This window comes from Capricornis sumatraensis, chromosome 1, assembly GCF_032405125.1.
Source record: "Capricornis sumatraensis isolate serow.1 chromosome 1, serow.2, whole genome shotgun sequence".
NCBI classification, from domain to species: domain Eukaryota; kingdom Metazoa; phylum Chordata; class Mammalia; order Artiodactyla; family Bovidae; genus Capricornis; species Capricornis sumatraensis.
This window is the reverse complement of record NC_091069.1, coordinates 186768504-186791227: the sequence shown is the minus strand read 5'-3', so window position 1 is coordinate 186791227 and position 22724 is coordinate 186768504. Positions and strand designations below refer to the sequence as shown.

The 22724-nt window shown below is 39.9% G+C and overlaps 2 protein-coding genes and 4 non-coding genes across 9 annotated transcripts; 5 read left to right on the top strand and 1 right to left on the bottom strand.

Moving 5' to 3' along the window:
• Positions 1–2130: 2130 nt before the first annotated feature.
• Positions 2131–8365, top strand: EIF4A2 (eukaryotic translation initiation factor 4A2). 4 transcript variants are annotated; one of them, XR_011145791.1, is made up of 12 exons: positions 2133–2169; positions 2954–3002; positions 3087–3219; positions 3512–3651; positions 4413–4581; positions 4677–4786; positions 5005–5148; positions 5443–5580; positions 5830–5919; positions 6290–6369; positions 6803–6909; positions 7624–7750. XR_011145791.1 is itself a non-coding variant. In XM_068984716.1 (11 exons), exons 1-11 carry the CDS (start codon positions 2141–2143, stop codon positions 7766–7768), a joined length of 1224 nt encoding a protein of 407 aa, XP_068840817.1. In that variant the 5' UTR covers positions 2131–2140; the 3' UTR covers positions 7769–8365. The 4 variants fall into 4 exon arrangements, 2 of the variants coding, with proteins under 2 accessions (XP_068840817.1, XP_068840810.1); XR_011145790.1 differs by having other exon boundaries at positions 6803–6913; XM_068984716.1 differs by lacking the exon at positions 6803–6909 and having other exon boundaries at positions 2131–2169; positions 2957–3002; positions 7624–8365.
• LOC138094097 (small nucleolar RNA SNORD2) lies at positions 3341–3409 on the top strand. The gene has a single exon (XR_011146202.1). It is a non-coding gene; the product is annotated as a small nucleolar RNA SNORD2 (small nucleolar RNA).
• On the top strand, positions 5182–5358 carry LOC138094081 (small nucleolar RNA SNORA81). Its single transcript, XR_011146199.1, has one exon. It is a non-coding gene; the product is annotated as a small nucleolar RNA SNORA81 (small nucleolar RNA).
• Positions 5632–5763, top strand: LOC138093761 (small nucleolar RNA SNORA63). The gene has a single exon (XR_011146147.1). It is a non-coding gene; the product is annotated as a small nucleolar RNA SNORA63 (small nucleolar RNA).
• Positions 5946–6084, top strand: LOC138093900 (small nucleolar RNA SNORA4). The gene has a single exon (XR_011146170.1). It is a non-coding gene; the product is annotated as a small nucleolar RNA SNORA4 (small nucleolar RNA).
• A 65-nt stretch (positions 8366–8430) lies between the features above and the next one.
• On the bottom strand, positions 8431–21581 carry RFC4 (replication factor C subunit 4). The gene is made up of 11 exons (XM_068977416.1): positions 21358–21581; positions 20088–20240; positions 18060–18138; positions 14399–14478; positions 12428–12547; positions 10482–10625; positions 10191–10311; positions 9602–9727; positions 8824–8904; positions 8634–8750; positions 8431–8550 (listed from the first exon to the last, which is right to left on the bottom strand). The coding sequence occupies exons 2-11, from the start codon at positions 20216–20218 to the stop codon at positions 8455–8457; spliced, it is 1095 nt and encodes a 364-aa protein (XP_068833517.1). The 5' UTR covers positions 20219–20240; positions 21358–21581; the 3' UTR covers positions 8431–8454.
• Positions 21582–22724: the final 1143 nt, after the last annotated feature.

The following is a 22724-nucleotide window of genomic DNA, read 5'->3' as shown; positions in this document are numbered from 1 at the left end:
TGCTAGACAGATTTACAATTGTGGCTCACAAAGGGATAGAAGCCCAGTTTTAGTATATTTGCAGTATAAATAGCCTCCTATGTTCCCGCTTAGCAAAGAAGCAGTTTGTAGTTGACTTAGAGACGGCCATCTAATTTTTTAGATCTCGGGTAAGTAAAAAGTTTAACTGTATGCTCTGTGTTGATGTGCAAAACTTTGTTAAAGTGTCTGTTTTGTTTGGGTCTTTATCTCATGTTTTACTTATCAATGTTATTGAGTAAGCACTTGAAAATGTAGTAAACACAGCATTTATTTGAGATACATTTGAGACTTGCAGGGCATGTTAGTCTAGATTCTTGCTGAATTTTAGATTAAGGAGCTTTCTTACCTTGAAACCCCTTGAGCAACTGTGACCTAAAACCAGAGTTTTAGTCCTTGATTATTTCCTGTTAAAATACCCTGGAAATCCTCCACAGCATGTAACAGTAGTGCTAAACCTAAGGAAATCACTCAACAATTAGGTGTTAATTGTTGAGTGATTTCCCCCATGGTTGACTGATTCACCAAAGACTCAAGTGAGACTTAACTGTTGGCCACATTTCTAATTAAGTATTTTCTTCAGTTTCCTGGATCCCAGGAGATTTTTAGTAGGTTTTGGATGAGCCAACAAGGACCTCTGACCTCCATTCTCAGAAAATGTCTGGCATTATTTCAAATCTGGATTTGAACATTATAAAGGGATGGATTGGGAGCAAAATCCCTGGATGGAGGGCCAAGTACACTTTGTCATCTGGGTATAACTTTTTGTCAGAATTTCCAGCATGATAATTTTGTAAAAAATAATTTAAAAACTGGTATTTAGAACCAACTCTGTTGAATATAATAAACAAATATAGAAAGTTGAGTCATTTTCTCTAGTTATCATACTTTAGGCCGTCCTTCTGAATTAATGAGAAAATATTTTCTGGAGTATTCGTGCTATCTTGCGGTATGAGTGGGACGGTATTTTAAAGTTAGATGACTAAACATACTATTCTGTTTGTTTTTATTAACGAGTCTGGGTTAGGGCTACAGTTGGAAAACCTCTGGAGCTTTACGAATCATGGAGCTTAATTAAGCAGCAAGGATTATATTGCTTTCAGTCTCAATAAATCAACATTCATTATATACAAGCAGTTACAATTCAAAAAATCTTTAGGGGAAAAAAAAAAAAAAAAAGACCAGAACCAAAACCTATGTAATTCCAAAGCAGCATGGAGCTGTACCTGACGGGGAAGTATCCATTTAAATGCTTGCGTTTCAAGGAATATTTACCCCTATATTTTCAAAAGTTCACAATTTTATCTGCCATTTCTCAAGCCTGTTAAAACATTATAAGCATTGTATTAAAGAGAGAATGAGAAAAGACCAGCGGCAACATGAGAAGAATGGAGGTGGCTACCCGAGAGATATGTGCAGAGCATACTATTTCTTCTCGCCCTGCACGATACACGGTAAACGGGACCTTCCAGGACATGTTGGGTAGCCGACATTTTCCGAAGCAGTAATTTCACATAGTCAAGGTCTGCAGGATGTTAAATGCTCCCGCGAAAGGCCAGGAGGCTCTTCATCTTCAAGTTAGGTAGCGGTGGGAACAGGCGGAATAACCCGAGTCCCCTCCAGTGCAGCGTATAGACTTGCCTGCCCCTCCGGCACGGAGCGCCGCGGGATTGGCGAGCTTGGCCCCACTAACCGGAGGGGAAGCCGGGGGAGCCCAGAGCGCCGGGCGCCCCAGGTTTCCGTCTCTCGGTCCTGTCCAGCGCCCCAGCTGCCTCTGCTTGGGGGATGCGGAAACCCCGTAGGAACAGGGCGGGCCGGGAACGCGGTCGTCCCACCGTTTGCTGCAATATTCTTCCGCCGCAGAGCAAAGAGTTCCAACCTTCCCCAGGGTCCTGGGATTCTCAGCAGCCCTGTAATATCGGCCAATAACCTAATTTGGGCTTTAACACCGATTTGCTTAGGATATTTTCTGAGATAAGCACTTTAGGGTCTCAATTTTGTGGCTTCCGAAGCGCGAAGGAAAATTCCTCCGCAGAAAACGGGTTCCGGCCGCGAGCCTATAAAAAACGGGTGGCGCGGCCCGGCTGTCTTTTCAGTCCGGCACTGAGTGGTTCTTCGGATCATGTCTGGTGGCTCCGCGGATTATAACAGGTATGGCGCTTCCTCGGTCGTGCTCTGTGGTATAGGTCCTAAGGCGCCGGTGGAGACTGTAATAGGTGGTCAGGAGGCAGGGAGTTCTGGGTTTTAGGCATTGCCTTGGGGTACAGTACCCCAGTGTCCTTCGAGAAGCTTCCATGGTGGGTAGGGCCTAGGTTGTGGGGTAAGTATGAAAACTGGGTGATAAAAGAGTGTGTGTTCCCAAATACGCCTTGAAATCGCGGCCGTTTCCCCTGCCTCTGCGGAGCCCGGCGTTTAGTGGAAGCCGTGGCGCAGTCCGCAGTCGGTACAGTGTAACTGGGCCCCTAAGCTTTATTCGCGGCCAGCCGCGCGGTTTGGGAGCGCTAGACGATAGGTTTGGGTAGGGGTAGGACGGCGGCGGCTAGAGGCCGGGCCGGGTCGGCCACACGTTCCCGGCGAACCGTTGGTAAGGCCTTGCCGGGCCTCGGCCCGCGTCAATCACCCCGGCTTGCGCAGTGTTAGGGGCGGAGCTCGGCGCGTGGAGCTCTCGCGAGATGGTCCGTGGCGGAGAGGGGAGCGCCCGGCGCTCGGGACTGGGGGGCAGGGCCTGCGTCCGTAGGGTTTCCGGGCGTCCCTGGTCCCTAACCTTTGGGCGCGCAGTACGCCTTGTGCCCTACGGCACCATCGTCTCTCGTTTGGAAAGTTTACACGTGCCGGGGAGGGCGACCGGGTCAGACCGGTTATAAAAGGGCTTTTATCCCTCTGAATGTGCAGTTATGGGGAAGGGATGTTCTCTAACTGCAGTTATTTTTGTCAGCAGAGAACATGGCGGCCCAGAGGGAATGGACCCCGATGGTGTCATCGAGGTAAGAAATAGATGTGGAATTTGGAACGTTCGAAAGGTGGGTTGGTTCATCCCATTTATTCCTTTATTTTTTTTTAACTTTCAGAGCAACTGGAATGAGATTGTTGATAACTTTGATGATATGAACTTAAAGGAGTCTCTTCTTCGGGGTATCTATGCTTATGGTTTTGAGAAGCCATCAGCTATTCAGCAGAGAGCTATTATTCCATGTATTAAAGGTAAAAGAACGTGTTGACGCTTCTTAAAAATGAGTTAACTGTTCAACATAGACCTGGATCTTTTCCCCTCTAATATGGGAAAATTACCTTTTGGGAAACTAGCACTTATTTGTATTCCTTAAAGTGAAATGATGGCAATCATCTTTCGGGACTGACCTGAAATGAAGAGAATACTCATTGCTGATCACTTTTATTGTTTGGGCATAATTTATGTTCCAAATGGAATACATGGTGTGAACTAGAAGTAACGGTTTGATGTGGGATCGGTAAATATGTATCCTACTTTTTTTAGGGTATGATGTGATTGCTCAAGCTCAGTCAGGTACTGGCAAGACAGCCACATTTGCTATTTCCATCCTGCAACAGTTGGAGATTGAGTTCAAGGAGACCCAAGCACTAGTATTGGCCCCCACCAGAGAACTGGCTCAACAGGTATTGATAGTGTAGATGAAAAAAACTGCTTGCGTGTTGCATAGGTTTCAGGTTTCACAACTGTGAGAATTTAAAGCTTAGTATAAACTTGTCCTATAGAGCCCTCCTTTTGACTGTCCATGCATGCAGGGAGTTTTGTTGAAAGCTAGACAGGAATTGGGTGTACAGGTATGGTTTGCAGGGTTGTGTAACAGATTGAGAAACTGAAGATTTCTGTTCAGAGTGGACTAGACCCGTTTTCATTTTTAGTTTGAATGCAGTTGTGCAACATGAAAACTGCAGTGACATGTTCTTTGACAGTCTCAGTAGTTTGTGATACATCTGTTGCATGCTGCGTTTTCAAAGCTCACTGCTCTATTGGCTTTGAAGTAAAGCCTTGCTAATATACCTGTAGGCTTTATTAAGGCTAAGATTATTAAGTCGCAGTATTCTTCAGGGATAAATAGTAACTTCAGCTAAATCTGCTACTTTTTTTTATCACTACTTACACTTTGCTACACAGTAAAGGATAGTGCAGGAAGTATTTTTTGTTCTCTAGCTGATAACCTGGGGCATTAGGATTCAAAGTTGGATGAGGCACAAGATGTTTTCACAGTTTATTTTGAGGTAGTTAGATTGGTCTGCATTTTAAGCTTGGAAGTAGTTAAGTGCTGTGCATGCATTAAAGCTATTTGCGGACCAGATATTTGCCATTACGCTTTGGAAGTTTAGTCACAAGCCTGTAACTCTGCAGGATAATAATTAAGGCTTTTGGCTTTCAGATCCAAAAGGTAATTCTGGCACTTGGAGATTATATGGGAGCAACTTGTCATGCCTGCATTGGTGGAACAAATGTTAGAAATGAAATGCAAAAACTGCAGGCTGAAGCACCACATATTGTTGTTGGAACACCAGGGAGAGTGTTTGATATGTTAAACAGAAGATATCTCTGTAAGTATTGCTGATGAGTAAAGTTTTTACTATAATAAAGCAAATAGTATGCCTGAGAATTCAGATATGATGGCATGACTCTTATTTTTTAACAGCTCCAAAATGGATCAAAATGTTCGTTTTGGATGAAGCAGATGAAATGCTGAGCCGAGGGTTTAAGGATCAAATCTATGAGATTTTCCAAAAATTAAATACTAGTATTCAGGTGAGCTTTGTTTCAGTCTCCTAAAATTGCTGGAGATTAAACACTGGCACTATTACAGTTGAAGTGTTCTGTGTCATTCCCCCTACTTAATAGCAACTGATGCATAACTTATTTCTGTCTGGCATAATTCCATGTTCAGAGGTGCTTGACTTCAAAATGTTTTCCCTTGAGTATTGTGGAAGTTGTGCTAACTACGCGTGACAACATATCTTTTTAAGGTGGTGTTGCTTTCTGCCACAATGCCAACGGATGTGTTGGAAGTGACCAAAAAATTCATGAGAGATCCAATTCGAATTTTGGTGAAGAAGGAAGAATTGACCCTTGAAGGAATCAAGCAGTTTTATATTAATGTTGAAAGAGAGGTAATTTTTCTAATTGTTAAAAGTTAGGTTTTTACCTTCTTGTATAAGCACTGTGCTAAAATTACAGAAACCAAGATAACCTTGGTTTTTGTAATAATGCTAGCAGAGTATTAAACAAGAAGAAGAGGAACTGCACTAGATTGTAAAGACTGGGATGGACCTCTTTCTTAATGTCCAGTGTCCTTTGTCTTAAGATTTGGTGCAATATGTCTTTAGACCAATCTAATAAATGAGTTTTTAAATAATGTAAGCTGGAAAGCTCGTGACTGTTACTTTCTCTTTGAAATCTTGTAGGAATGGAAGTTGGATACACTTTGTGACTTGTACGAGACACTGACAATTACACAGGCTGTTATTTTTCTCAATACAAGGCGCAAGGTGGACTGGCTCACAGAGAAAATGCATGCCAGGGACTTCACAGTTTCTGCCCTGGTAAGAGGTATTCTAACCTAGTAATGGTAATTGAAGCCTCTGCTTTCACTAAAGCAGGATTTAGACTACAATATAGCTGCTAAGTGCTGTGTTGTCGTTCCCCCTGCTAAAAATAAAGTTGTTTCTTTACTATACCTGTCTGCTATGCTCCAGTAGCAGCCAGGGACGCTTGGTCTCATACATGTTGATAAAGTTTAAGTTACTGATTTGATTGGTGATTCTTGAATTAATAGGTTTGTTACTTTGCAGCATGGTGACATGGACCAGAAAGAAAGAGATGTTATCATGAGGGAATTTCGATCAGGGTCAAGCCGTGTTTTGATCACTACTGACTTGTTGGTAAGACTCTTAATGCTCTTTTTAATCCACCAAAAGTTTGTTATTGGGGGAAGGTTTTTTAATGGCCTTTACCAACTTCAGGCTATTTGGGAGAATAAAGAAGGCCATGCTCCACAGTGAGCTATACCACTTAGTATAGTTCATTACTATTTTGTGGCCTACATCACACCGACTGTAGCCCACCAGGCTTGTCTGCCCATGGGATTTCCCTAGCAAGAATATAGGAGTGGGTTGCCATTTCCTTCCCCGGGAGACCTCAGGAATTGAACACACATCTCCTTCATTCACTGCAGGCAGATTTTTACTGCTGAGCCACTAGGGGAGCCCCTATATTACACAGAATTTGAACATCATTATCACTGTATTTCAGGCTCGTGGAATTGATGTGCAACAAGTGTCATTGGTTATAAACTATGATCTTCCTACCAATCGTGAAAATTACATTCACAGGTGAGTAGGTGGCATCTTGACTTAGTAATATATTGGTGTAACTCATTGCTTTTCTACTGACTAAATTGTCTGAAAGGTAACTTCAAATCAGGGAATTAAGTATTAAGGCGTAGTATCTTGGTAGGATATAATCAAAACTGTACTTGGGAAGATTGTGCACAGTGGGAAAACAGTTGTGAATGTTGCCCAAATCGTGGACTCTACATACAGATTAGGTTGTTTTAGATCTGTTGGTCTTATTTTTGAGCTTTATTTTTAGTGATGCTCTTGTGTCCATGTGATTTCTTGGTGATTCCTCTATAGTTGGGATTTTCTTGGTGTTGTCTGGTAGCAATTTGAGCAGTCCCTGGTTTAGTTATAGTGGCTTTATCCCTAAGTAAATTGAATTGTACTTTGTTATATGATGTAAAAAAAGACTTTTTAAAAAATACAGGAGTCGATAGCAGCAGTTGATGACGAGATGGCACTCAGAAACGGCGTTGACGTAATTTAGGACGTGGAATCATAAGCGAAACAGCACACTGTTTGAATAAAGAGCGAGTCGGTATTTATACTTGTTTTTTTTTTTTTTGTCATGATTATTTGATATTTTAACATGCTCCAGCTAAGGCATTTTGTATATTAGCCTGTTAGGTGGTTTGTATTGTCTGGTTTCTATCAGGAAGGTTAGAGATGTTTTGGAGGTAAACACGTTTGAGTAATTTGAGTTACAACGTGTGAAACTGAGCAAAAAAGCAGTGATAAGTTTGGGTTACCATACCAAATACTTGTTTTCCCACTGGAAAAAGTTGTCAAGTTTTAGACAATAGTTAACCTTCAAGCATTTGTATTTGCAGTTTACAGTTCCAGAAGAGCGTCGAAATGGATTACATAACTTCTTTGTTTTATCCCTGGTGTTTTACATCTGTCCCAGGCCGACATCTGCTCTTGGCTGGCCCACTTTGGTATGGGCTTTAAATTCACTACCCCAAACACAATACTGTCATCTGCTTTAAAAAAAAGTAATGCTCAAAACACCTGATGAAATCTCATTTTGCAGCCAGACAAGCCTTGAATCCTTTTGGCACTAACTGCAGAGGAAGATTTTTTTTCTCTAGATATTGATGAGCAGCTAGTGCTCCAATTAGAAGCACGAACTATAACCTTGATAAGTAAACAGCAGCTGATGGTTAACAAGTGGATCATCATGTTCAGTAGTTATGCAGCATGTGAGAAGGAATATATTCTAATGACTGATTTCTTTTCCTCACACAGAATTGGCAGAGGGGGTCGATTTGGGAGGAAAGGTGTGGCTATAAACTTTGTTACTGAAGAAGACAAGAGGATTCTTCGTGACATTGAGACTTTCTACAATACTACAGTGGAGGAAATGCCAATGAATGTGGCCGACCTTATTTAATTCCTGGGATGAGATAGTTTTGAATGCAGTGCTCGCTGTTGCTGAATAGGCGATCACAACGTGCATTGTGCTTCTTTGGGAATATTTGAATCTTGTCTCAATGCTCATAACGGATCAGAAATACAGATTTTGATAGCAAAGCGACATTAGTCGTGAGCTCTTGTGAGGAAAGTCATTGGCTTTATCCTCTTTAGAGTTAGACTGTTGGGGTGGGTATAAAAGATGGGGTCTGTAAAATCTTTCTTTCTTAGAAATTTATTTCCTAGTTCTGTAGAAATGGTTGTATTAGATGTTCTCTATCATTTAATAATATACTTGTGGACTAAAAGATATAAGTGCTGTATAAAATCAGCCAATTATGTTAAACTAGCATATCTGCCTTTATTGTGTTTGTCATTAGCCTGAATAGAAAGGCCTTTAAAATTGATTTTTTTTTAGCATTTGAATGCATTTTGTTTGGTATTATATTTATTCAATAAAGTATTTAATTAGTGTTAAGTGTGAACTGGACCCTGTTGCTAAACCCCAGCAAGCAATCATCCTAGGTAGGGTTAAACCCCCAGTAAAATTGCCATATTGCACATGTCTTAATGAAGTTTGAATGTTAAATAAATTGTATATTCACTTTAAAGGTGCTTTGGTTATTTTATTATAAATTGTTTATGAAACACACACTGAAGATAGTTTTAGCAATTCTGAGTTAACTGCTGCATCACAGTAGCACAGAGGCTGATCAGCTGCAGATGTTCATCAGCGCCGTCTGCTAAGCATTTATCAACTTCCTGTAAGAAAAATGAAACATAGTAAAACTGTCCTTTTGTAGGTGTGTGTATGTTGTGCTGAGATGTAGAAAATGGCTACTTACAGCAAGTTTTTCTGTAACAATAGACTTCTGTTTATCAGAAAGGTTATCATTTTCTACCACCACATCATGGAGTTGATTTACAAGTTGAGTTGCTGCATGGCCCTCATTTATTAAGTCCTATAACCAAAACGTACATATTTTAGCATTCTTATCCCTTCACCCTTCCCTGAGGCTAGTAAAGTCACTTTACCTTTACCACAGCTTCTAGTTTGTCGAAAGAGCCACTCTGACAGGCAGCAAATACTCCATCAATTGTCTTAGCTGGTACTACCTAAAAGAATTAGTTTTTGGGTGAAGACAGTTAACTTCTGTACCAGTCTTGTGCCCACTCCCTGTTAAATGCTTCAGGCAGCACATGTTTTGCAGTCCAGATAGGTAGGTCCAGCCTTGATTATGCATGCCAATGCATAAAGATCAGGCATTGACAAAAATCCTTTCTCCAAGATGTCAATACAGAGGCTCGTTGATTGGTTGAGCTAAGTTTGGAAAGGACTATCTGAAGACAAGGGTTTGGCACAAGAGAATTCCTTTAGTCACTTATCCCTTGGATAGGACCCACCCTTCAACTGCCACATCCCTGCCTGGAATCTGATTCCCCAGCTACTACTATAAGCTACAGACTAAACACGATAGTATTTGGAGGTGACACCACTGGGAGGTGATTAGTCAGTCATGAGTGCAGCCCTCGCAAATTGAATTTATGCCCTTACAAAATATTCCTTTATCATAGAAGGATGCAGGGAGGTATGAACAGGTCTGAACTAGGAAGTATCCTCAGCACTGGATCTGTGGGCACTTGATCTTTAATTCCCAGCCTTTAGAACTGAGAATTCTGTTTATAAACCAGCCTATGGCATTTGTTAAAGCAGCTTGAATAGATAGCACATAATAAGCACTCTATTTGCTGAAGTAAATTTAAATCACAAAAAAGTCAACTAAAAGAATTTCAGGATACCCAGTGCTCTTACCCCAGCAATATCTGTGATCACTTTTTCTGTGACTTCCTTTCCACCAGTTAGTCGAGTAGCACTTTGAAGAAATGTAATGGCTTTTCTTAAGTCTCCTTCTGACACTTTAACAAGATAAGCTATTCCCTAAAGAGAAAAAAGTTGTTCTTAACCTGTAATGGCCAATTAAGGATGAATTTAATAAAGAATGTCAATTCTGCAGTGGCAGGATTCATGGAGACAGCCTTGATTACATAAATTATGGTTAAATTCTGTTGCAATGAATGAAGGGTGTATACTATCATTACCAGAATTGCATCATACCTAATTCTTGCACATAATAATTAGTAATGACTATACAGAGGTTTGCTGTTGAATCTGTAGTCTATGTATGAAATCTGCCTCAGCTTTGAGTCTGCAATATTGACATAATAAATTTCTAATAGCAACAGAAAGGCTGAACCTGTACATTCCAGTTGTTCATTTAACTTTGCCTGAGCAACTGGCATCAGAAATTGAAGCAATACAAAATTGACTCTTTCAGAAAGGGCCTCTTCATAGGCATTCATCAAAGGCATTACTAATTTACAGTAGCTGTAACAGTAATTACCTCATTGCTAATTTTGACGTGTTCTTTATCAGCGATGTCTAGTAACCGCTGCTGCTGAATTTTATCTGACAGAGGTTTAAAGCGGAATTTAGAACATCTAGAGGTCAGAGGTTCAATTATTCTGTAAAATATTGGGAAAAAATAAGTCATTGTCTACAAAAACTCCCTCAAAGAACTTTATTACGAACAAATCAAGATTTGATGAAGGGGAAACTAAGGGTAACCTTGAAACTTTTTTTTCTCTGTTTGGGGCTATCCCTGGTATCTTTATCTTTAGGGCAATGCACATACCGGCTGACATAGTTACAGATGAGACAGAATCGGGTGGTTTTAGACTCTTTCTCCATGGTACGCCTTAAAGCTGCCTGAGCAGCTGAGGTCATAGAATCTGCTTCATCCAGAATCACAATTTTAAAAGGAGGACATGGCTTTCCACTGATTCAGAGAAATACACAGGAGTTAATTCATACATCATTATCACAATCTACTTTAGAATGTTCTCATCACTCTAAAAGGAAACCCTGTGTCCATTAGGAGTCATTTCTTTCCCAACTTTCCCAGCCATAGGCAATCAGGAATCTCTACCTTCTGTTCCCACAGGTTTGCCTATTCTGGACACAACACAAATGGAATCATATATTGTCAACATAATATGCTGTCTTTTGTGACTGGCTTCTTTCGCTTAATGTTTTTAAGGTTCAACCATGTTGTATCTCATTATTTCAATTCCTTTTATTGCCAAATGGATGAACATACTATCATTCGTCCACTCTTTAGTTGATGGATATTGGCTTTTTTCCATGTTCTGACTATTATAAAAGCTGCAGCTATAAACATTTGTGTACATGTGTATATATTTTCATATCCTGTCAGTATATATTGTAGGGCTGGAATTGCTGGGTCATATTTAACTTTTAGAGGAACTGCCAACTGTTTTCAAAGTGGCTGTGCCATTTTACATTACAACCAGCAATGTTTAAGAGTTCTGATTTCTCCACATCCTTGGTAATACCAGTTTTTTCTGTCTTTTTGATTATAGTCATTCTGCTGCTGCTGCTGCTGCTAAGTCACTTCAGTTGTGTCCAACTCTGTGTGACCCCAAAGATGGCAGCCCACCAGGCTCTGCCATCCCTGGGATTCTCCAGGCAAGAACACTGGAGTGGGTTGCCATTTCCTTCTCCAATGCATGAAAGTAAAAAGTGAAAGTGAAATCGCTCTGTTGTGTCCAACTCTTCGTGACCCCACGGACTGCAGCCTACCAGGCTCCTCTGTCCATGGGATTTTCCAGGCAAGAGTACTGGAGTGGGTTGCCATTGCCTTCTCCATATAGCCATTCTAAATGGGTGTAAATGGTATTTCAACATGGGTTTGATTTGCATTTCTCTAATGGCTCATGATGTTGATGAGCATGTTGAAATATGCTTATTGACTATTTTGTTTATCATCCTTGGGCTTCCTTGGTGGCTCAGTGGTAAAGAACCCGTTGGCTAATGCAGAAGACTCGGGTTCAATCCCTGGGTTGGGAAGATACCCTGGAGGAGGAAATGGCAATCCACTCCAATATTCTTACCTGGGAAACCTCATGGATAGAGGAGCCTGGTGGGCTACAGTCCATGGGGTTTCAAAAGAGTTGGACATGACTTAGCAACTCAACAATAGCAACATCTTCCTTGGAGTAATGTCTATTCACATCCTTTGCCCATTTTTAAATTGGGTTGTCTTTTTATTACTGAGTTGTAAGAATTCTTTATTCTTGACCTAAGTCCCTTATCAAGTATATGATATATATATATATATATATAGTCAATCCAAGGTAGATATCAAAAACTGTCATTTACTTTCTACAAATTCCCAAGTGTGCCCTCATATAAAATTAAATATATGCCAGGTACCAAAAACTTAACCTTTGAACTTTGTCACCTAAGGAGTATACACAGTTGACTAAACATCCCTATTGAATTATTATTAAAAATCAGGATTTTTATTTTGAGTGTACCACCAAACCGTATTTGACTAACGAATACTCCTTAGACAAAATATCAACTAAAAACCCCTGATGGCTAAATAACTTAAAATTAGTTAATAATGGAAAGGTCATTTCTAATTTTAAATAATTCAGATAAAAATATGATCTAATATGAAAAAAGTTGAAATTTTGGCAGAAATGTATTTTAAACAAATGTATTTTAAACAAATACAAAGACATGGTATAAAAAAGGGAAGGTGAGCTTACTTACTCTGAACGGCTTCCTGACACAGTTAATTGGGCAAAATTCTTAACTTTCTCTCTAACTACTTGTATTCCACGTTCATCAGATGCATTTAACTCAAGAACTCTTAATCGAAAAAGTTCAGGCCTATGTCAAAATAAAAAAAGAGAGAAACATCATAGAGCATATAAGTAAATCAGGTTTAAACCATATTTTAACATCTGTACATTTTTCAATAGTTTAAAATACACCTAGTTAACAACATGGATATAAGGCACACAGTCCTGTATTTTCTCTTTTGCAAAGTCATACACATTCTGGGTTTTTTCTGATACATTAAAAAAAAAAAAAGGTAGATGATACCACATAATGTGCTAAATTTTGAATCAATTTTCCACTTTGTACTGTTCATAAACATCTTGCCATGTCATGATAAACACTGTAAAAACCATTTTAATAGCTATGACTTTCTAACCTAAGACTGGTAACATCCTTCTATTGCTAAACATTTAGTTTTAAATATGTTACAATTTAAAATGATGGTGCAATGTAGCATATTTTGAATTCTTTCCAAAAAGTATCTTGCTATAAGGAAAACTACTGGATCAAAATATGAAGTTTATTTATTTTTTAGTTCTTTTAAAAAAATTATTAAAAGTAGCTCTTCGTAGGAAAATCTGAGAATTTAAAAGAAAAAAACACCTGGCATACCCTGCTAAACCTTTGTTTTACTTCCTTCTAGTTATTTTTCTATGTGTGTGTATATATATATATATATACACACACACACACACATACAGAGAACAGGAGTAGGAATTTAGTCTCTCTTTTTCCTAAATAGCATGACATCCTCTGCATTTTTCTATGGGCATAAATATCTAGAAAGCTGTGAACATGTATTTTCTATTTTAAAACCACATATACTATTATATGTGGGATTTACAATTAAGTCCTTTCTACAAGTTATATAATTTGGACTAATTTAACTCTAGAACAACTAATAGTAAACTATACTTAACAACTTCTTTATGACTGCATTGCTAAGGATGGTTCAGTCTGGATTGGAATTGTAGAATTAATCAAAAAAGCTCCTTTAAAATTTTCTTGAGAAAACAAATATTCTGTCAAAATACTAGGTTCAGAGCAGCTTCCCCTTTTGTCTTCCTTGACATCTCAACAGAACTAATTATCCTTACGTATTTGGTGGTTTCAGAGGCATCTAATTATTTTCATGTGTAGGATTTCAAATGTACCCTTAGGCCATATGCCTGATATTAAAATCCTGGATAAATTTAAAGACAGATGCTGTTATGTTGGTGCATTTTGCATGGATACCAGACAGGGGCTGAAATGTATCTTTTAACTTTAGATAAAGGGCTCCGGGCCCCATTACTACAACAGCTGGCTAAGCCAAACACAGTCAGTCTAGGAAGAGGACTCTAAGAAGGTGGCTCACAGAGATTTTCTGCTGTACCTGGAATCATACTGCATCAACTATGACACTCTGCTTACACTCAGGATACTTGAGGGCATGGAGCTGGCCAGCCACTCTGGAGGTAGGCCCTGGGAAGTCCAGAGCAAGAAAGAACTCAGGAAGGGGTGGTCCACATCAGTAGCATCAAAATAGCAAATTCTATGACAGAGACGTGAACATGACCATTAAGAGTGATGAAACTATAAGCATGACTGCAGACAGGATCCTCTAGTCTCCAAAATGACGACGAGTTTTAAAGTGGTGAAAAAAAATCACAAGGCTCCTTGTGGTACATTCAAACATTTGAACAAGTTTCAGAATAAAGGTTACAAAAGGTATAGGCAAGCTAATTTACTGGAGGGGAGGAACTGAAAACAGTCCACTGGATTATTAAGAAAAAAATTCAGAACAAAAATCAACCCAACAACAAACTCACAGAAAAACCAAATGCAAAGTTTTAGAGAAAGAAAAGCAGTACTAGAGATTCTTAGTGTCAAGTCTTAAAAAGAGAGGTTTCAACTTACCCGAAGAGTTCTCTAGCTGCTGCCAAAATAGTTGATGTTTTTCCAGTTCCAGGTGGCCCATAAAATAAGAGATTAGGGAGCTGCAGAAGTTAAGATTTTATGTTTTAAAAAATTATATTCTGATACACACAGGTTAAAAATGACTGAAAATGTCTATGGAAGAGTACAATGACTTCCTTAATAAGGCATATACGTCTGAAAACAAAGGTTTCTTAATATAACTGGTATTACAGTAATAACCATACTAAATCCTGCTTTTTCACAAACACTATAATTTTTCTCCAAGATGTCTTTCTAGTATCTTAAACTGAATTAATACTTACAATTGTTCTATATCTAATCTAATACTTAGGTGGGATTTTCAAAGCTGGAATTTAAAACCTTTTATTTCTGAACGAAATCCAGAGCTTCTCTGTCTGTTCCTTATCTCACATCTGAACTCATGACTGGGCAAGATTTTATAAAGATGTCAGTTGCTTCAAAAGGGACACTGACCAAATTGGATTTGGCCAATATCAAGGAAAAAGGAATGAAAATGGCATACTGGGGCTTTCCATGAGCTAAAGTTCCAAGAATAGAAACAGCAAAAAAAAAAAAGCACCTATTGTCACACAGTAGTCCACATCATGACTATGTACCCTGCCTGTAGGGATGCCTGCACAGATTTCATCAGTAGAAGACAGGATGAGATTAAATAACTAGTTCTTTCAAACCTTAAATCTAGCTGGCTTGGCTCATCAGTCAACTGATCTGTGGTACAGATTAACAAATGAACTAAATTCTAATAAGTACTGTTATGAAACTGTATACTTAAGAAAATTTTTTTTGATTTTATATTGGAATATAATTGGGAGTTTCAGGTGTACAGCACAGTGATTCAGTTATATATATAGGCATGTATCTTTTTTTCAGATTCTTTCCCCATTTAGGTTGAGTATTAAGCAGAGTTCCCTGTGCTATACAGTAAAAGTAGTCCTTGTTGGCTCTCTATTTTAGATAAGCTCATTTGTATCTTTTTTTAAAAATTTCTGTACATAAGCTGTATCATATGGTATTTGTCTTTGTCTGTGAAACTACACTCTTCAGTGTGTCCTTTCATGCATGGCAATCACTGCACATAGGAAGCTAAGCAGTGAAGGTTTATTTGCTTCCACTCCTGCCCCTCCTCCCTCTTCCCATCCATTCACTCCTCACTCAAATCAGATGCCACGCTACTTGCTACTTAAAGCTATTCACCATGTTCATACTCTACTGAGAAAAGCAAAACACATCCCCAAGTCAACTTGCTTACTATAACCTACAAGGATGTCCATGATTCTCTCACCACCTCTCTCTCCTTCTAGATTCCAACTCACAATGGCCTCCAACAGCTAAGCACTTTCTGGCCTGCACGTATACTTCCCCATGAGCTGAAGTCTGACTCCATTCTTCTGTTTATCAACTCCTCCCACGCGACAAGTCAGACGCCTTCCCTGACCGCCCAATCTAAAGAGGGTCTCCTCTGTTATTCTCCCATTGGTCTCTGTTGCACTTGATGTAATTTGCAATTATTTATTGTTATTTATTTAGCTGTTGGGTTTAACTTAAAATACCCGTTCACCTCACTATATTGAAAGCTTGAATAGAATCTTATTTGCTCTACTCACATCTATGTTCTTAGCATCTCCTGCAGTACTCAGTATGTGCCAAGAAAATAAACCAATACATAAATATATTAAAAAACTATTACTGTTAAACTGGTAACATACAGTTTAAGATACAAACTGAGATTCACTATTTAAAAACAAAAACAAAACCTGCCAGCCATCTTCATTTTTAAGACTTCATTTTCACTTGGCTCCAACTACTTCAGTAGTTGTAATGATTCATCCAGTCAACTACTACATACAATACTTTAAATTCTTTAAAATACAATAAAATTATTAAGTTTTACATTATGTAATAGTCTGATAACATTTACATATAGAGCATTCAAGGACTGTACATGCAATATCAGTTCTAAAAGTTGATTTCTGAAAAGAAGTCTCATAATTCTACTTTAATATTCTTTAGTGTAAATAAAGGAATGAATTATTTTGCTTTACTCTTAAAAAAAATTGTTTGTATTGGAATATAGCTGATTAACAATGTTGTGACAGTTTCAGATGGACAGGTAAGGGAGTCAATCATACATATACAACTATCCATTCTCTCCCAAACTCCCCTTCCATCCAGGCTGCCATATAACAGTAAGCAGAATTCCCTGTGCTATACAGGTTATCCATTTTAATTTCCTTTACTCTCTAGAATTAAAAAAATTACTTCAAGTCTAAGTTTCAAAAAACTTAAATCTGAAAAGAAACAAATTATTAAACAAGTGGTTAAAGAAGAAAGTTCTTAATTCAGCCTTGTAAATTACATGCCATAAAGTCAAGAACTGGATCATAATCCCACTTCAGTTTTTTAAGGAGTTGATGAATCATAGCAATTAAAAAACATCATGTCCTGCAATCTGTGTAAATATTAGCATGCAATTTAAATTGTATGCCATTATAAAATTAAAAGCTAAAGGTACGTGGGTCAAATTAAGACAAATACTATGAAGAAGATTCAACAGTTTTATAGATATAACTTCTTTCAAAATATATACTGTTGCACTGTAATTCTAGGAAGAGAACAATGGCATCAAAATCCAAAGAATCTCTAATTCAAAACAGCCAGGTTGAGAGGAAGGAAGAAAATTTTCGGAATAAAGCAAAAACCACATCCTACTGTCATCTGCAACTGTTTCCCTTCCTCCACTAAGCTCTTATAACACTTTGCCTTATACAATTTTAAACTGCTAATTTTTCACATGGGCTTATCTTGTCTCTGAAGTAATAAAAAAATGCAACTCACTCAAGGACATTTTATCCTATATATCACAGCAGGTGACATGATGCTGTAAATAGAACACTCTTTTTGGTATTGTGTTGAGAGTTCAAATCCTAAAATTAGGTGAGCAATCATACTTTCAAAGAATCTTTGACTCTTCTTCATAGTATCTATTGTTGTTGTTCAGTTGCTAAGTAGTTTTTGACTCTTTGCAACCCTATGGACTGTAGCACGCCAAACTTTCCTGTCCTTCACTGTCTCCTGGAGTTTGCTCAAACTCATGTCCATTGAGTCAATGATGCCATCCGACCATCTCGTCCTCTGTCACTCCCTTCTCCTCCTGCCCTCAATCTTTCCAAGCATCAGGGTCTTTTCCAATGAGGCTCTTCACATCAGATGGCCAAAATATTGGAGCTTCAGTTTCAGCATCAGTCCTTCCAATGAATATTCAGGGTTGATTTCCTTTAGGATGGTAGCTATCATTATCTATAATTCTCTCATTTATTGTGCTTATATGTTTATTCTCTCTCCCTACCGAAATGAAAGCTCACGAGCAAAGGGACCCAGTCTATCTTGCTTAATGATTTTCACTTGTGTACCCTATAACAATGCCACCATAGGATAGAAGAGATGCTCAACAAGTATTTGTTGAACTACTCCTCCACTGTACAAACAGTAATATAGGGCCTACCGTGTATATACAGAATAGTATTTAAAAGGGACTGGAGGCTATAAAGGAAGGAAGACGGTGCATGAATTCTTACATCTCCCAATGACTTTAGGACTCCAGATAGCATATGCTACTCACATCAGCTCCTTCTAAAGACTTTTTAAGGACTGCAACCACTTCTTCCTGGAAAGCAACTTCATCCACACATTTTGGGCGACTGTGGGCGGGGGGGAAAAAAACTTAAATTTAGTATATTACAGTAGCCAAAGAAGTCTTTCCTTTTGTTAAAATACCAATGATAATTCTCTCATATCAGTAACGAAATGAGAAACTTTCATAACTGGAAATGGAAACCCCATCTGCATTCAGTTCAGGCAAATACACACTGAGGAATGAAATGAAGTGACTCTTCACTCTTCCAGATGCATTGTTTGCATCTGTTGTGCTTACAAAAATTATGCAATAGGATTTTATTTTATAACATCACAAATGCCAACCAGTTCAAAACGTAAAGTGAACACTTGCCTAGTAAGTTAACATGTTTTGACAACATGCACCTAAACTGAAAAGAGAGACCTATTTAGCAACCTCAAAATAGGTAACAATTATGGTTAATACAGTTACATATGTTACTGTGTTGTTAATTGGTTAAAACCAATTTCTTTTATCACCTAAGTGCACAAAAAACACATACCTATTCACATACCTATTCACTTGGGCACTAACAAAATAACAAGGTTAATCAATATGAAGAGTAACTTCTGTTTTACATAACTAATGATGTTAAGCTAAGTTATCCAACACTAAGGTTAGGCTTTGTGCTTAGTTAACTAATCAAAAGCTCTTCTCTATACTTTTCTAAGTAATCAGGCCAACCCCAGACAGAATTTCTATCTTAGAAAACCAGTATGTATTATAAACCAGGGTTTCGTATTCAAATACCTGCAGAGTCCAGGCAGATAACAAGAGTGAAAAATGCAAGTTTAAGACAAGAGACGCTAGTAGGGACTATGGTGAAGTGAGGAAGATACGACCTTTCCAGAATGAGTAGTATTCCACTTAAATGTTTTCAGGTCAGAACCTGGATACAGTGCTGCCTAATCTGAGAAGCTGAAAATCTAGATTTTAACCTTTGTGTAATTTATTTAATAAAAAGATTCTAGACTTTTATGTGAAATTTCCCATTTTTAAAACCATTACTGATGCCAAACAAAACTTATGAAGGCCTTACTTGGCTTATAAGTAATCTGCAATTCTTTGGTAACAACTGAGGGTACACTAGAGGTTACAACTACTTGTTATAATATCACTTAACTGACTGAAATTTAACAGCCCCATCAGTGTTGTTTTTGTCAAAAATGTACAAACAAAAACTCAACAATTTACAGTTACTAGTAATGAAAAGAGGAACAGATTATGTGGACTTAAGCAAAACTCCTAAGAGCTTTTGGTCAGCTTATCGAAACTTTGTGTTCTTCACTGCTGTATCTCAGCCCGCAAAATCACAGACCTCAGTTACAGAGAAGGCTGTAATTCATGCAGAAAATAAGTGAATTGAGCTAGAGTATTCTAAGGTACATTTCAGTTCCAAGGTTCTATGACTTATACAATTGGGTGATTTTCTTTTAAAGATGATTATTTTTTGAAAAATGTTATTCGTTTATTTGGCTGAGCCAGGTCTTAGCTGCAGCATACAGGATCTTTGATTTTTGCTTTGGCATGTGAACTCTTAGTTGCGGCATGTAGGATCTAGTTCCCCCACCAGGGATAGAACCTGGGCCCTCTGCATTGGGAGCACAGAGTCTGAGCCACTGGACCACTACGGAAGTCCTAACTGGCAACACTTAAGCAAGGCAAGGATTTCCCTGGTGGCTCAGATGGTAAAGCGCCTGCCTACAATGTGGGAGACCCGGGTTCGATCCCTGGGTCCGGAAGATCTCCTAGAGAAGGAAATGGCAACCCCCTCCAGTATTCTTGCCTGGAAAATCCCATGGATGGAGGAGTCTGGTAGGCTACAGTCCATGGGGTCACAAAGAGTAGGACACAACTGAGCGGCTTCACTTCATAAGCAAGGCAAATCATCCTCCTCTTAAGTTAAAAAGAAAAAGTGACTCAAAACTGGTCTGAGAGGTAATTTATTATTTCAACAAAAACACGTGTTCTTACTATTTTTCCACCCACGGAACAGGTTTGGCTTTCTTGTTCTCTCCACTACTTCTGGCAGCGGCAGTTACTCCTCGATCCTTAGTCGGCGGTGGTTTAGTGCTGATAGATGTGCCTTTTAGAAATGCCTGCATGGTTACTTCACCCTGACCAGGTCTAAGACAGAAAGGGAAAAGCTCTTCTGAAACCATTATGAGGAAGTATAGCCTGAAAGCACACTTAACCCCGTATAGACGTTCAATAACTACTACCCGAAGGACATCACTCCGTGACCTAGCATCTGAATGCATTCTACTGAGGACTAGTGGGACATAAACAGGCCAAAGTGCTAAAGGAACTTAAAATCTACTTATAGTGAGGGAGTTATAGAAAAAAGGACTTCTAACTTTTTGTTAAGTACGATGGCATTAATGGCCAGACTGTATAGGGGTCTCAACAGTCATCGGCCTAGCTCTAGCTCAGACCCTAGAATGGACTCAAAAATTAGGAGTACCGGGACCACAAATGAAAACCCTCTGCTTCTCATGGGCCTAGAGCTCCACTTAAGAGCCTATTTTACTGGCAGAGCCTGTGCTTGTCTTCAGAAGCTTTTGTGGGGAGGGAACTGGGGGAGAGGAGACACTGATGTTAAAATGTAAATAGCTGTTTCTCTTGATTGCATGCTCATTTGAAGAAATCGAAACAATGCAAAAAAGCATGAGGAGTTTAAAAAATTCAAAATCTCACCCAGAAGATAAGTATTAACGTTCAAGTAAACATTCACCCAAGCAGCACAAGGCTGTCTTTAGGGATAGTTTGCCTGAAAATCCCCAGCATTAGTGGCAATTTTATTTAATTTTTTGGAAGTGCAATTTTTTTTCACTGTTGTGCTTCCAAGGCCTGGCACAGGATAGATGCTCTATAAGATTTGATGACTGAATTACCATTTATCAGATCCAGTTTCCCCTTCTGTAAAAGAATCTAAAGGCCCATTTCATAAGGCAACTGAGTCAAAAGAACTGTGCAAATACATACCTCTGTGCTTACCATAGGGGTATATAATCAATGAATAAAATAGACTGTTAATATCTGTAAACTAAGGTTTTTAACGTTGTTGGATTTGTCCATCCCTGCCACAGGCTGTAATATCGCCCAAAGCAGGGCTCTGAAGGATGATAAGACTGAGCTACCCGTACACCAAGGGGCGCGCAAGGGGTGGAAGACATCACAGGGGCATCGAAGGCGCGAGTGGAGAAAGGCGAAGGTAATCCTCGCAATTCCTCCGGCTGGTCACCTGTTCTTCCCGGTTCCCCGCGTGTGTTCCCCGGCAGTGCCTGGGCCTTTCAGTCGCTCGTATCGAGAGCGAGGACGCCGCCGGCTCGTTCCTGAGATTTCCGGGACAGGGAAAGGGCGAGGTGGTCACGAAGTCTTAGCTTCGTCCCGCAAGCTGAGACTCTTAGGCCCAGGAAGCCCCGAGCCGCAGAGCGGGGACACTTAACAGCTGCCGCCTTCAGCAAGCAGCCTGAGTTCCCGCCACCGAAGGGCGGCGAAGGGCAGGGCGGGAATACGCCGCACGTCACGTCACTTCCGGTCCGCCGCGCGCCCAGCCTTAAGGGAGCCGTGTCCTCCTAGTCTGCAGTGTCCAAACTGATGAGACACGCAGATTTTCGGGTACGCTGTAGGTGGGATGGGAATGAATGCGGTGGTGTAAGTAAAGCTCCACCCTGCTCTCGCGCACCCCTCCGACTCGAGGCTGCCGGCAAGGGAACTTGAGCATGGCCTTCTGGAGGAGACGCTGGGGCCGCGAACCCGCGTGCTCAGCGGCTGGGGACAGGGAGGGCTCCGAGAGCCGACCCTCCAGGGTGGTTGGGGAGGTGAGTACGGGGCCTCGAATCCCGCAGGTCTACTCTCTTTGTGGGGACGAGCCTGCGGAACCTGTACCGCACTGTTAATTCTTTGGCAGTCATGGGGCGTGCCACTGACATTTCTGCGGCGACACAATTCGGCCTGCAACCTGTTTTACCCTAAAGAAGGACGAGGAAAGGGGAGGATGGAGTCTCTCCTTCGCCAGAAGAGGGCGCCCTGGAGATCCCTGTCCTCTCCCTTCGGCTTGGTCGTCGCGAGGCTCACTGTGAGCGGGAACTGAAGAAGATGCTTTTCCTTGCCATTTTGGGTGCATATGGCTTATTATCTCTACTAGTGTCTGTCCGTTGGTGAGCGGGAGGACATTGCCGTGCAGCTATGGTCAGCTAATCCTGGAGTCCTGCCCAGAAATCTGGTGGTGCGCCACCAGAGTACAGGCAATGTGTCCTCTAGGCAAGTGTTTGAGGCCACCCTTTTTATCTTTGCCCATTGCTTGTTTTAGCTTTGAGTGTTTTCTAAATGTTACTGAAATTTAACCCGTTTGAAATACTACTTTAGTTTCAGGCCTTTTTCTAATTACTCTAACGGGCAGGATTGATCTGGGTCTTCTCCAGATGAATATTTTCTTTGGCTTAAACTCATCACGCGTTTTTAACTTTACATGTTTATTCATTTGTCTTTCAACAAATGCTTATGGCGTGTCCTTAGGCTGCGGGGTGCTGGGGATGGGGCAAAAAACAAGCTGGATCTTGCCCTCAGGTAGCTTTACAGGTAGCCTAGGACAGGGTTAGTGCATTG